The sequence below is a fragment of the Hyperoodon ampullatus genome (genome assembly GCF_949752795.1).
Source record: "Hyperoodon ampullatus genome assembly, chromosome: 6".
Lineage (NCBI taxonomy): Eukaryota > Metazoa > Chordata > Mammalia > Artiodactyla > Ziphiidae > Hyperoodon > Hyperoodon ampullatus.
Window position 1 is genome coordinate 3,872,286 of NC_136919.1, and position 12,925 is coordinate 3,885,210.

The 12,925-nt window shown below is 56.3% G+C and overlaps 1 protein-coding gene across 1 annotated transcript; it reads right to left on the reverse strand.

Annotated features, from left to right (window-relative positions):
- Nucleotides 1-229: 229 nt before the first annotated feature.
- CEL (carboxyl ester lipase) lies at nt 230-8,888 on the reverse strand (the record flags this gene model as incomplete). The annotated part of the gene is made up of 11 exons (XM_079706661.1): nt 8,627-8,888; nt 6,238-6,388; nt 6,039-6,161; nt 5,660-5,857; nt 4,950-5,080; nt 4,695-4,802; nt 4,477-4,594; nt 2,723-2,909; nt 2,336-2,539; nt 946-1,143; nt 230-632 (listed from the first exon to the last, which is right to left on the reverse strand). Exons 1-11 carry the CDS (start codon nt 8,690-8,692, stop codon nt 230-232), a joined length of 1,887 nt encoding a protein of 628 aa, XP_079562787.1. The 5' UTR covers nt 8,693-8,888.
- Nucleotides 8,889-12,925: the final 4,037 nt, after the last annotated feature.

Below are 12,925 nucleotides of genomic sequence, written 5' to 3' on the forward strand. Positions count from 1 at the left end.
GATGGTCCTGTCAGCTTCCTGGAGCTTGAGGGCTGACAGATCAGGGTGAACCCCTTGGGCCGGGCGCCTGGTGCTGTCACGAGAGCTGAGGGCCCCCCTTCCTCCAGCTGTGGGTCTTGGGAGCAAAAGGAGATGCCAGACAGAGAGGGATGAGGCTTTATTCAGGAAGAGCTCGGGAGGGAAGGTGGGCCCTGGGGTCCCACCCTGGGGCCTCTGGAGGCCAAGGACATTAGAAGCCAATGACTATGGGCATCTGAGCCACCTCAAGGGGCGCGGGGGTGGCCTCAGAGTCGCCCGCGGGGGGCGCGGGGGTGGCCTCAGAGTCGCCCGCGGGGGGCGCGGGGGTGGCCTCAGGGTCGCCCGCGGGGGGCGCGGGGGTGGCCTCAGGGTCGCCCGCGGGGGGCGCGGGGGTGGCCTCAGGGTCGCCCGCGGGGGGCGCGGGGGTGGCCCCCTCACCGAGCACCGTGGGCAGTGCCTGGTAGGACACGGTCCAGTACTGCACGTAATTGGTCCTCAGGTGCTGCTTCATGGAGCTGCCATCCATCTTCTTGTTGATTTCGAGGTAGTTGCCACTTTCCAGGGTGTAGGGATCCCAGTGCGTGGGCACAGGCGAGTGGCCCATGTTAGGGTCCCTGCAGAGTGAGAAAAAAGGCTGGGTAGCTGGCTGGGGCGCAGGGGCTCACGGCAGGCTGGAGACCCAGGACCCTGGCCCGGCTCTGCCCCGGCTCTCCTGGGCAGTCCTCCACCCTCTGCCCCGTAAGCACTTCCCTGTCTCCTGGGCACTGGCTGGGCACGTGCGCATCCTGAGGCCCAGCCAGGAGCTCTGAGCCTTACACAGATGGGGGTACCGAGGCTCAGGGAGGTTAGGTGTAAGTGAGGGAACAGGAACTGGACCCCAGCCCTGCAGGGCAAGGTGGCAGGAGGCCACTCTCACCGCTGCCTTACCCAGTTCTGGCAAAGTTGGTCCAGTAGGCGATCATGGCCTTGGAGACAGCCCTGTCTTGGGGTCGGTAGCCCAGCGGGGTGGCAAAGGGCTTCCCGAAGACATACTGGAGTTCATCTGCATGGTCAGCCCCCACCCAGCGGGGGTAGATGGGCATCCGAGACGGGTAGGAGAATAGGTAGGAGTAGGTCTTGGCGCTCCTGAGGAGGGCAGTGGAGACCACCCGTGTTGGCAGGGTGCTCACCTGGGGCCGCCCACCCTGGAGATGGGGCCCCAGGGGAAGGCCATGGGGAGAGCAGGGAAGGGTCTGGGGAATTCCCACAAGACTCAGAAGGGGACTTCCCTGGCTGCGCAGTGGTTAGGACTCGGCGCTTTCTGTGCCGAGGGCTCGGGTTCCATCCCTGGTCGGGGAACTAAGATCCCGCAAGCCACGTGGTATGGACAAAATAAATAAATAGATATATAGATAAATAAATATAAAGTATTTTTTAAAAAAAGACTCGGGAAGGATCTGGGTCATTACACCTGGGGGAAGGAAAGCTGTGGCCAAATTTATGACTGCATGGGTTCTACAATTTCCATTGTATTCATACTTCGCCTCCACCAAACGTAGGGAGGCATCTTCCTTTCATAATTCAGTATCAAGAAAGATTGTTTTTGTGACTTCCCTGGCGGTCCAGTGGTTAAGACTGCACGCTTCCACTGCAGGGAGCACGGGTTCAATCCCTGGTCAGGGAACTAAGATCCTGCATGCTGCATGGCACAGCCAAAAAAAAAAAAACAGATTGTTTTTCTCTGCAAGTGAATTTGTATTCTTGATTTGATTGGACAAGGTAGTATATGCCCTCAGATGTTTCCCTTTTTGCTTTGACTGACAGGAACCTCAGAGCTAAATTTATTGCAAAGCTTTCATCCCAGACCTCTAGGTGTAATTTTATCTTTCTACTTTTTAAGCATTCCTAACTTATTTTTTATTTTCACTGGCTATTATTATATGGAGGTTTTTAATGTGGCCACATGCTTATTTTGAAAGTTGGCGAATTCAAAACCCACGGCAGAGAACATCACCCAGTGTTTCCTTCCTTCTACACAGCATGAGGGATGGAAGGCAGACTCCAGGACTTTCCGATGGGAAGAGCTACGGGGCACGGGAGAGCGTGCAGGGCTGCACTGGGCAGAGGGTCACAGGAGGGTTTTGTAAAGCCCTCAAGGCTGGGAGGGGAAGAGGGGCCCTCTCAAGCCCCGTCAGGCCTGGCAGATGGTGCAGGCACAGGCGGGGACTGAGCATGCCTTTCCCGGGCCTCTCGGACACCTGGGAGCCACCCACCTTCACAGGCCTCGCTGGGAAGGTGCGTGATCCCAGGTGGGCCAGCCCCGCGCCCCCCTCCTCACTTGGCCTTGGTCTTGTGCTGGGCCACGGCGATCTCCGTGGGCATCAGGAAGAGGACGTCGGTCTCAAAGTGCACCACGGTCTTCTTCTTGTTCTCCTGGGACGAGTCTTGGGCCCAGGACTTGGTGTAGACTTCAAAGGTGGCGTTGGCACCTCTGGGCCCCTTGGTGACGGTGAACCCGCTGACCATCTTGTAGAAGTCCTCCCTGCAGAGTCCAAGCTGACACTGGATCCTCCACCCCATGCCCACAGAAGGGTATCTGCACCCCTATATGCCGCAGAAGGCCACGGGCGACCCCCCATCACTGCCACGGTGCGGACTTCCTCATTCGGTCGATGCCTCCCCCAGCTGCCCTGGGGCACTGTCCCTGTGCCACCCCCCCACTTACCCTGTGATGGCCTCTTTGTTCTTGTTGATGGCTGGCATCTCAAAGCTGGCAAAGATGTGGCCGTCCATGTCGTTGGTGCCTGCTATGTAGTCGATGTCCGCAGCATTGGCGTACAGGTTGATGGGGTCACTGGGGAGGAAGTCTCCGTCGATGACAGGGAGGAAGCCCAGGTAGAACAGCATGGGGTCTGGGGTGCGGGGTGGGGAGAGCAGCAGGTTTTCACACCTTCCGGTACCCACCCGCCCCGCCCCTCAACCTCCGGGCCAGGAGCTGACTCCATCCTGAGGCCGCGGTGGAGATCTGCCACCTTTGATGGAGACCAGGGCTCCTCGGCTTCAGCGCTACCTACATTCGGGCCCGATCATTCTGTCGTAGGGGCTGTCCTGCACAGTGCAGGGTGTTTAGCGGCCTCCCTGGCCTTGACCCACTGGACACCAGTAACACCTTCTCCCCAGCCGCAACCACCAAAAGTGTCTGCAGACTCTGCCACGTGTTCCCTGGGCACAAAATCGCCCAGGTTGAGAACCACTGGTCCAGGGGCCAAGACTGTCCTCTCGCTGCAGCTGATGTCCCTTTCCTGTCCCTCTTTTCTTGCTGGGCCTAAATCAGGGAGGAGGAAGGCCTCGAAATCATTGAGGGGACCGATGGAGAAAGAGTGCCCCCTCTCCGCGCTGGGTTCCAGTCTGTTAGCCGGAAATGGTGCGAGAACCCCTGAACTGGCCTGGAAAGGACCATATGGCTGGCTCGGGGCAGAGGGTTGCCCTGCCTTCATTAGGCCTGGCCCGTTTTCCCTCCAGTTCAGCTCAAAAGGAAATAGAGTCGCATTCCTGCAAATCCACGGGTATTGCTACCAGGACACCAAAATCCAGGTGCTCAAGTCTCTTATATAAAATGGTGCAGCGTTTGCATATAACCTACCCACATTCACCCGTGTACTTTAAATCATTTCTAGATTACTTATAATACCTAATACAATGTAAATGCTATGTAAATAGTTGTAAATGCCATGCAAACGCTATGTAAATAGTTGCCAGGGAGAGGCAAACTCAAGTTTTGCTTTTGGGAACTTCCTGGAATTTTATTTTTTTTAATGTTTTCCATCTTCAGTTGGTTGACTCCCCAGATGCGGAACCCTCAGACATGAAGTTGGTTTGCGTTTGGGGCCATGTTGTTTGCTTTGGTTTCATTTTGCCTAGCACTTATGGTTTAATTCACATTAGGTAAAATACAAATGATGGGGTCCCATTATGCTTTGCCTTAGAAGAAGGAGCAAGAGAGAATTCTCACCTACTGGGCTGATGAGACTGACACTCATAGGATTTTGCTGCTGGGGTCCCCCTGACCTTCCTGGGGTACAGAGTAGCAGAGCTGGAAGGGCCAAATGCTACAGGGGGTGTTCAGGAAATGTCGTTGAATGAATGAGTGGAAGAAGGAATGAATGTTCGTCTAGTACAGAGGCTCTTGGTCTGGTGTCCATGAGTCTGCCAAAAATTGTGTACAGATGACTGCATATGTGTGCATTGTTGGGGGACGGGAACCAAACATTCATCAGCTTCTCAAAGGGGTCGTGACCCACCGAAGACAAGAGGAAAGAACGGCCCCTCCTCCCCTTACGGCCGAGGCCACTGAGGCCTGCAAGGGCAGTGGTGGCAGCAAGCTGCCTGGGGATGCCAGCGAGCTGGCGACAGAGCCAGGATCAGACCTGGAGCCCAATGTGGAGCCCCTGTGTCTCCCGCCCAGCAGCCCCTACTCACACTCCATGCCTGCCAGGGGCATCTTATAGGCCAATGTCAGGGCACGGGGGTCGGTGACCTTCAGACACCTGGCCATCCGGCCAGTATCCTTCAAGGGGCAGCCCACCTTCTCTGCGATCTGGGGGTTGGGGAGAGGCAGTGCTCAGGGCAGAGAACACGGGGTCCAGGACAGAGTGGAAAGGAGGAAGGCTCCTCCCCCCCACAGCTCCTCCTTTTACCCTTTTGGCCCAGAAGAGGGGGTTCTTCTGGATGGCCCAGGGGCACAGGGCCACACCACTCTGGCTGATGGCTCGCTTGATGAGGCCCTTGTTGTAGGGAGAGAGGGTCTGCAATACACAGAGGTTCTGTCACCAGCCTTGCCCTCCCGCCCCCCGTCTCCAGGGCTCGGCCAAGGACACCCCACACGTCAGCTCCAACCCCCTACTCCCTATCCGCATCACCCCCTCCCACACCCCCCTTAGGGGTCCCCAGACCTGCAGAGAGACGCTGGCACCCCCGGCTGATTCCCCAAAGATGGTGATGTTGTCAGGGTCTCCCCCAAAGGCTGCAATGTTCCTCTTCACCCAAGCGATGGCCATGTGCTGATCCCGAAGGCCGTAGTTACCTGGGGACAGGGCAGGGGCCTTCATCGGGGACCCTCAGCCCAGACCGGGGTGCTAGGGGCCCGGCCCACACAAGGTGCGCTGTCCGTGTGGGTGGGATGAGAATGTCCCCGACTGTGCGGAGACCCTCTGGAGCCCCAGGATGGTACGTCCTGCAGCGTCCCCAGGAGGCTGGCGGGCTGGGAGCTGTGGGAGCGGGTCCCAGGCTCGGGAAGGGGCGCAGGACGGCCAGGGCCGCTCAGCTGTCTCCCGCTGGGCCACAGGCCCTCTCGTCTGTCCTGGGGCTTCCGTGTCCCGAGTCACTGCCTCGGTGTCCCAGCCCCTGTCTCTTTCACTTGGCTCCCTGTCCCTCCCCCCGGCTCTCTCTGGGTCTGGCTGGCAACCTCTTCTCTTTTGCTACAGCTGTGTCTCACGGTCCAGCTCCAGCTCCCTCACTCTGCAGGCAGGATTCTGGGCCTTTCTGGGGGGATGTCGGGAGTTGTTTCAGGACAAGGGTTGCTGAGGGGTGTCCCCGCTGGGCTCAGAGCTTAGGGGCCGGGCATGCTCACTCCCACACCCAGTGCCCCAAGTGCCCAGCGGACCTGGCAGGTTGGAGTCCCCGGTGCTGAGGAAGCCCAGCGGGCCGACGCGGTAGTTGAAACTGACCACGATGACGTTTCCCTGAGTGGCGATCTCCTCCCCGTCGTACAGGTAGTTGCTGAGAAAGTTGGGCCCGTGGCCGGCCCCCATGAGGAAGCCACCTCCGTAGATCCAGATCATGACGGGCAGGTTTCTGGAGACTGAGGCGGGGGGAGCAGGCCCGGGGACCCCAGATGAGCCCCCTCCCCGCTCTGTGCTGATGTCAGGGAAGTTCAGCTCTGAAGCCCCCAGACACAACCCAGGGGCGGGGACCGGGCCTCTGGCCACTTGGGGGCTTCCTGCAGGGCCCGGGGAGCTGGAGGGTGTGTGGGGGGAGCAGACCTTCCTTCCTGCCCTGGGGGACCCAGATGTTGAGGTAGAGGCAGTCCTCTTTCCCGTAGGTGCTGTCCTGGGTGATGGTGGCCTGCAGGCATCGATTCTTGAAGTTCTTGGCCTTCAGAATTCCTGGGGACGGCCGGAGGGGGTGGGATGAGGATGGGCCCCCAGCCACAGGGCCTGCCCCACCCTCACCCACACCCACCTTGCCAGCCGGGGTGTTGCTGAGGGTTCTCCAGGGGCTTGGGGGCGGCGGCATAGGGGATGCCCTTGAAGATGTCGACATAGTTGCCAAAGAGGCCCAGCTTCTTGTTGACGCCTTCCACGAAGCCGCCCTCTGTGTACACGGCACCCAGCTGGGATGGGAGGTGGGAGATCAGGGGGGCTTGGGCCGGTCAGCCCCTGGGGGCAGGGAGCCCACCCGCAGGCCCCGGGTGCCCAGAGGCTCCCCAGAGACAGCTTCAAGGAGGGGCTCATCTGCACCTGAGGCCGAGGCCCCTGCCACCTGCCCCCATTGCTTGAGGAGGGGGCTCACTCCCCACTCGCCCCCTGGGTGTGCTGCTCCCTGGATCTCCGAGGAGGCTGGTTCAAGCAGTGTGTCCTCAGGAAAGCCTTCCAAGAAGGCCGGGACAGGTCGGGTGGAGGTTTGGATTCTCGCTGTGGCCACCTATGCCCTTGAGCCTCAGTTTCCCCTCCTGTAAGATGGGTGACGACAGTATCTCCCTCGTGGCCCGTTTGCTTGTCCAGCTGCCAGCAGTGGTAGGTGCACCATGGACACTGAATGTTTCACGCCCAGCCGTGCGCTCCCTGAGCGGTGGGCCCGTCTTTCTCCTCCGCTCATCTCCCCTGACGGTGTCCCCTCAAGTCCTCACAGCCCCTGTGCTCCAAGCCGGGAAAGAACCCAGCACCCCAAGGGCGCCGGAACCGCTGCTGCATATCCAGCCCTTGCGCAGAGCTGGCCCCCCGTAGACCAATGCGTCCAATCCTCACCAGCATCCGGGGGGCTAGTGCTCATCTACCCATTGTTCCTGGAGGGAACACTGAGGCTTTCCTGTTTGAAGTCGCTGCTGGGAAACTGCTGTCTGAACTCAGAGCCAGGCCCTTCTCCCCTCTCAGTGCTTCACCCCATGGTCCGGGGTGAGCACAGGTCCATGCTTCCTGGCTCTCACCTGCGCTCGGTTCCAGGTGGGCAAGGGCAGGGCAGCCCCACATCCCAGGCCTGGCGGGATCCCAGCTGCCCTCCGAAGTCTATGCTGAGAGGGGCCCCCTGCCTTGCCGGGCTGGGGATCAGGCGGGCTGGAACTGGAGAGGAAGGGGCTGGAAGCAACACCTGCCGGGCGCCTGGGGGTTGGGCCCAGGCGGCAAGCCCAGGCTGGCCCCTGTCTCTCTCTCTCCCCGTCCAGTCCCCGAGGAGCCTCCACACCCCCGGCCTCCAGGCATTTTTCCCGATCAGCCTCCCTGGCTGCTGGGAGAGAGCACGGGTCAGGTCAGCGCCGGGCGGGTAGCAGCTCAGAAGTGTCTGTGTGATTGAGATCAGCCTGAGGGCCCCGGGGCGGGGCAGGGCATGGGGACCCTGGCCATCAAGGCCGGTGGGGAGGGGCGTCGCTGGCTCTGGAGCAACACGGAGGGAACCAGGGCCCCCTCAGCACCCAGAAAAGAGCCCCCCCTGAAGAAGAGTGACCTTCTCTCGGGGGCAGAAGGTGCCCAGAACCAGGCAGCAGGGGTTTGAACCTCGGGACAGCAGAGGGTGGGAAGAGCAGGGCCTGAGAGATCAGCATGAGGGGTGGAGGGACCGGCATGGTCCGCTCTGCGTGGGGCTGTTCTCTCCACCCTGGAAGTGTTTCCCTGCCCTGAGTCCCTCACGCTGCAGGAGGGCAGTGAGGGAGCTCAGGCGTTATGGCTGCCCCAGGAGGGTTGGCTGGGCCTCCTGACTCTCACTGGGGAGGGGAGCTGTAGCAAGCAGGTGGGTGGGGGGCCAGGAGATGGAGGTTACACTTCGAGCCAGACTCCAGGGTCGGACCAGCCCCGGTTCCAGGTTCCTGCTCAGCCACTGTGGCTGTGTGAAGTTGGACAAACCCCTTGTCTGCTCTGGGCCCCTGTCTCCCCTTCCAGAAAAGAGGGGCAACGTTGACATCTCTAGAGAGGGGAAGGAGCCAGAGGGGTGTTGTGGGTCAGGTGGCCAACTCAACAAATAAAAGTTCAGGTTGCCCAGTTACACTTGAATTTCAGATAAATAATGATTTTTTTTTTTTTTTTTTTTTTTTTAGCGTATGTCCTAAATATTGGGTGGAACATATACCAAAAATAAATTACTCGTGGTTTATGTGAAGTTCAAGTTGAATCGGGCACCCAGTATTTTATCTGGCAGCCTGAGTCATCCTGCGAAGAGCAAAGCACAAAATGCAGAGTAAGTGCCCGGGAAAGGCGGATTCGTCTGTTGTCGGGTTCTCTTTCTCAGTCTGGCTCTTTCTGCCAGTGACTCTGTCTGCCTGTCTTCCCTCTGCTGGGCCCTGTCCCCAGTGTCCAGGTCTGGCTCAGCGGAGGAGAGAGGGACCCCTCCCCTGGCCCGACCCCTCTGCTGCACCCTCACTTACCTTCGCCGCACTCGCTACAGCCAGGCAGCAGGCAAGGCCCAAGACCACTGGCTCCCAGCGCCCCATGGTGTGTGGCTGCCTCTGTGTGGCCCTCCCTCTGGGCCTGCAGTATTTATGGGCCTGGAGACAGCCCAGAGCTGCCTGAGGAGGGACCCTTTCCCCCGCCTCCTACCGTTACCCTTTCCTCCAGGCTGGCCGAACTCCAGGCGGTGTACCTGGGGTCAGGAGACACCTGCTGTTTCCAGGAGGGCTCGGGCTGGGCCAAGGTCCCGTGCAAACACACGTATACACACAAACCTACACACACACGTTGGGACAGTTCATCTTTCCCAGGGTCGGCTGCTGCCGTGTGACCTGTTCCCCACAGTGCACCTGTGCAGGTTACTGCCTACCTGGGAACAGAGGCAGATGGCACAGGTGCAGGGGACGTGGGGAGGGCTGGGGCTTGGCTGGGTGCAAAGCGCACTGCATTCTGGCGCCTCGACAAGGGCTTGCTTTCGCTCCTGGGGAAATGGGCCTGCTTCGTCCCCATGCCGTGCCTGCAGCTCAGCAGTGGGTGCTGATAGGCAACTGGGCGCGTGACTTCTGGGACAGAGAGGGCCACGGGCTACTGGGCAGCGGCTGGCTGTGCGGTTCGAGGTGGGGTGGGGAGCTGAGCATCATGAGGTGGTCCCGCCCTTGGAGTATGAGGGCTTCTCGCTGTCAGCAGCACAGTCCTGGGAGGGCAGGACAAGAGATCCAGCCCAGCCTTGAGGGCTTCCCGGGGAAAAGGAAGGGCCGGGCTTTCTGGCCACAGGGAACCTACAGATACACAGCTGTCCATCTGTCTGTCTGCCTGTCCGCCTACCATTTCCTGTGCCCAGATTTTTTGTGACGCAGAGTGACTGGAGAGAGGCTGGAGAAAGGTGGGGAGGGGTGGGCGGCTGTAGGTGGGAAGGAGTCAGGACGCTGGGAAGAGGCCGTGCAGGCTGGGCTGGCGAGTGTGGGGCCGGGGCACAAAGGTTTTGAGGGATGCTGCCAGTGACAAGGAAATGCACTTGTTGACTCACACCTTTGCCCAGCTCCTCCAGTTCTAAGAATCTGTTCTAAAGGAGGTAATTCTAAATAGGGGGGAGGGGACCATTCCAGGATGTTCAGTGCAGTGTTATTTATAGTAGCCGAGGAGGAAAGGAAGCGGGCAGGAGAGGGAAGGGGGCCTGCGGTTCACTAATAGGGGGGTGGCTGCCTCTTCATCTACTAGTGAGGGCCTCACATGGTCCTGCACAGAGTAGGTGATCGGTAGACACAGGACAAGCATGCCCTGAAGTGCCTGGGAGACTCTAACACTGTCTGTCCAGTAAAAAAACCTCCGCCCCGGCTTCCTGGCTGGGTCTGTCCAATGTGTTCATTGGTTGACCCTGTGTTAGAGACCAACTTTAGGGGCATTCATCTCAGCCAAGAAAGCTTTGGCCACTGCCTGAGGTCTGACAAAGATCCTCTCCTTGACCAAACTCTACTCAGGCTCCCTGACCTTTTCTTCAACTCTGCACTGTCCAGTTTTAGCAAGAATCCGGCTAAATTGCTTTAACCGGAATGCCCCACCCTCCATATCTGCCCCGCCGTGATCTCTGATTGGGGTCCCCATCCTCTGCCGTCCCCCGCACCGCTGATCGCTGACCGCCCTGGTCTGTCTGCAGCAAGAATCCTGTTAGGTCAGTCTCTCCGGAAGCCCCTCTCCCCTGGTGTCTCCTCTTAGTAAGTTTCCATCCACAGACTCTCTCTCACCCTTGTTTGGCTAGGAAACCCCACTTGCCCAGGCTGTATTTGGACTTGAGCTCAGCTCTATATGGAAGTCTCTCTTTCCCTATTGCAATAATCCTGAGTAAAATCTGTTTTGGGGAATTACCTGGCGGTCCAGTAGTTAAGACTCCGCGCTTCCACTGCGGGGGGCCTGGGTTCCATCCCTGGTTGGGGAACTAAGATCCCACAAGCCATGCGGCGCAGCCAAAAAAAAAGAAAAAAAGTCTTTTTGCTGCTTTAACAACTGTCCAGCTGTGTGTGTGTGTGTGTGTGTGTGTGTGTTTAATAATTTTTATTGGAGTGTAGTCTGGTTTTTCTTTGACAGATCTCCCAAGAGCCCTGGGACTCTAACCTGGAAGAGGGGCTGGCCTGCGTGCCTGGGCCACCTCGGTCCCCCTGCTGTGGATTGTGTGGGATTTGCTGTGCACGGCCTCGACTGTAGCTTTTTCCTCTCTCAGGCAATCTTCTGACTCCTTGGTTCTCACAAAAAACTGGGAAAATCAGACAAAACTTGGAGCAGTGTGGTTGTTACGTATCAGCCGCATTATGGTAATTTGGTGGAGAAAACTTAATCCAAGTGTCTGAACTGGGAGTTTTGAATCCTGGTCCCTGGACCTGTTAGGAAGTTTAAGGACAGGCCATGGGAGCCTGGATGCCCCTGAAACTTGATCCACATATTTGTGGGTAAGCATGTTTTCCTTCAGAAAGACTCCATGGTTACCACTGTATGCTTGGAGCATCTATGACCTTCCAAAGAGTCTAGGTTGGAAGTATCAAAAGTTCTGAATTGGTATAACTGACAAAGTAGAAAACTAACGAAATTGATTTAATGGCACAAATACTTTTAAAAAATGTTTTTCTGGGCTGGAGCACATTCTGTAAGGGCAAATGCACCTGTGTTAACATTTGCAGACATTGTAAATCAGACAGACACAGGTCCAACCCTGACACTGCCACTCGATAGCTGTGGGATCTGGACATGTGTCTTTACCTCTCTTAACTTCCCCACTGATACCTTTGCTCAGGGAGCGATGTCTGAGAGGTTCATAGCACAATAATTATCAGGGTCTACAGTTCTTACTGTTTACAAGGTGCTCAAAAGGAACATTTAAAATTTGTTTTCAGGCAGAGAAACGTCCATTTTAAGTTTTAGGGAACCTAACTATATCAGTAGGTGTTCTAGCCAGAGAAAACAGTTAGTTCAAGTGACTTGGAGGCGTGACTGTATGTTCATAGCAGCAGTTATCCTAAGGAGAAAGCGAGTGCAACAGAATCTTAAATGATCTTTGATGGTCGTATTATTTTATCAAAGGTTACTTTATATAATTTATCACTTGTTATTTAAATTTGTATACTTGATAATTTATATGATTATAATATTTTCTATTTTGAAAATATATGTATGTTATAGGAGGAAAAGTAATTATGCTAGTGGTATAAGATTTTCAGCATAGGTGGAAAAAGAAATAAGAGTAAGATCAGAGAGGGACTTCCCCGGCGGTCCAGTGGTTAAGACTCTGTACTTCCAATGCAGGGGGTGTGGGTTCAATCCCTGGTCGGGGGACTAAGATCCCACATGCTGCGCAGAGAAGTAAAACCTTATAATCTTACATTTTCATTGGGAGATATCTATATGAACTCACAACTTTTTTTTTTTTTTTTTTTTTTTTGGTAAAAAAGTGTCCATTTCGTAGCTCTGTGTAATCCAAAGCCCCAGAGGTAAAGAAAACCCAGGAGCAACAAGCACCCCCTGGTGCCCAGATTGGGGTGTCTAAACACCATTTCCACACCAAGGAGGGTGGCACCCTGGAGCAACGGCTAGGCTGGATCTAAGATAGGAAATGCAGTGGAGGAGCCTGGGCCATCATGGTGGCTGGAAGCAAGAAGGCATGGGAGACCAGAGGGTGCGTCAAAGGACACAAGACCCAACCTGGGCCTGCTCTCAGGCCAGAGATGAGACAAGTAGGGCAGCAAAAAGCATGACTGCAACTGATTGAAACAGATCATTACAAAGCTAAAAGCATCCCCCTGGTCATCACTGGTCATTGCTATGGAGCCATAAATGAGGCCAGTGGATGAGGGTGACAGCACCTGAATCTGCTGGTCAGTCAATGCTCATGTCACTAAAGGGACCCAGCAGACATCGGTGCCTCCCAACTGGATGGGCACATTCGAAGCTGAATTGCTGTTAATTTGTTAAGTGTGATGACAGTGTCACTGTGCTTTGAAAACAAAAAGTCCTGATGTGTCAAGACACACACTGAAGTAGGGGATTTCCTTAACACAATTCCAGCAAAACACAAATACGAAACAGAACACAACCGTGGGGAATAGATGCAACAAGTTTGGTAGAAGGTAACCGATAAAGCCATATGATGGATAAATAGGGGCTTATTATACAATACTCAGAACTTCTGTGTATATTTGCTATTTTCCATAATAAAATGCTTTTTAAAAGGGTGTGTGTGTGTAGGTATTTAGGTTTCTAAGTAGGGAATCCCTGAATACTTTTCAAGAACC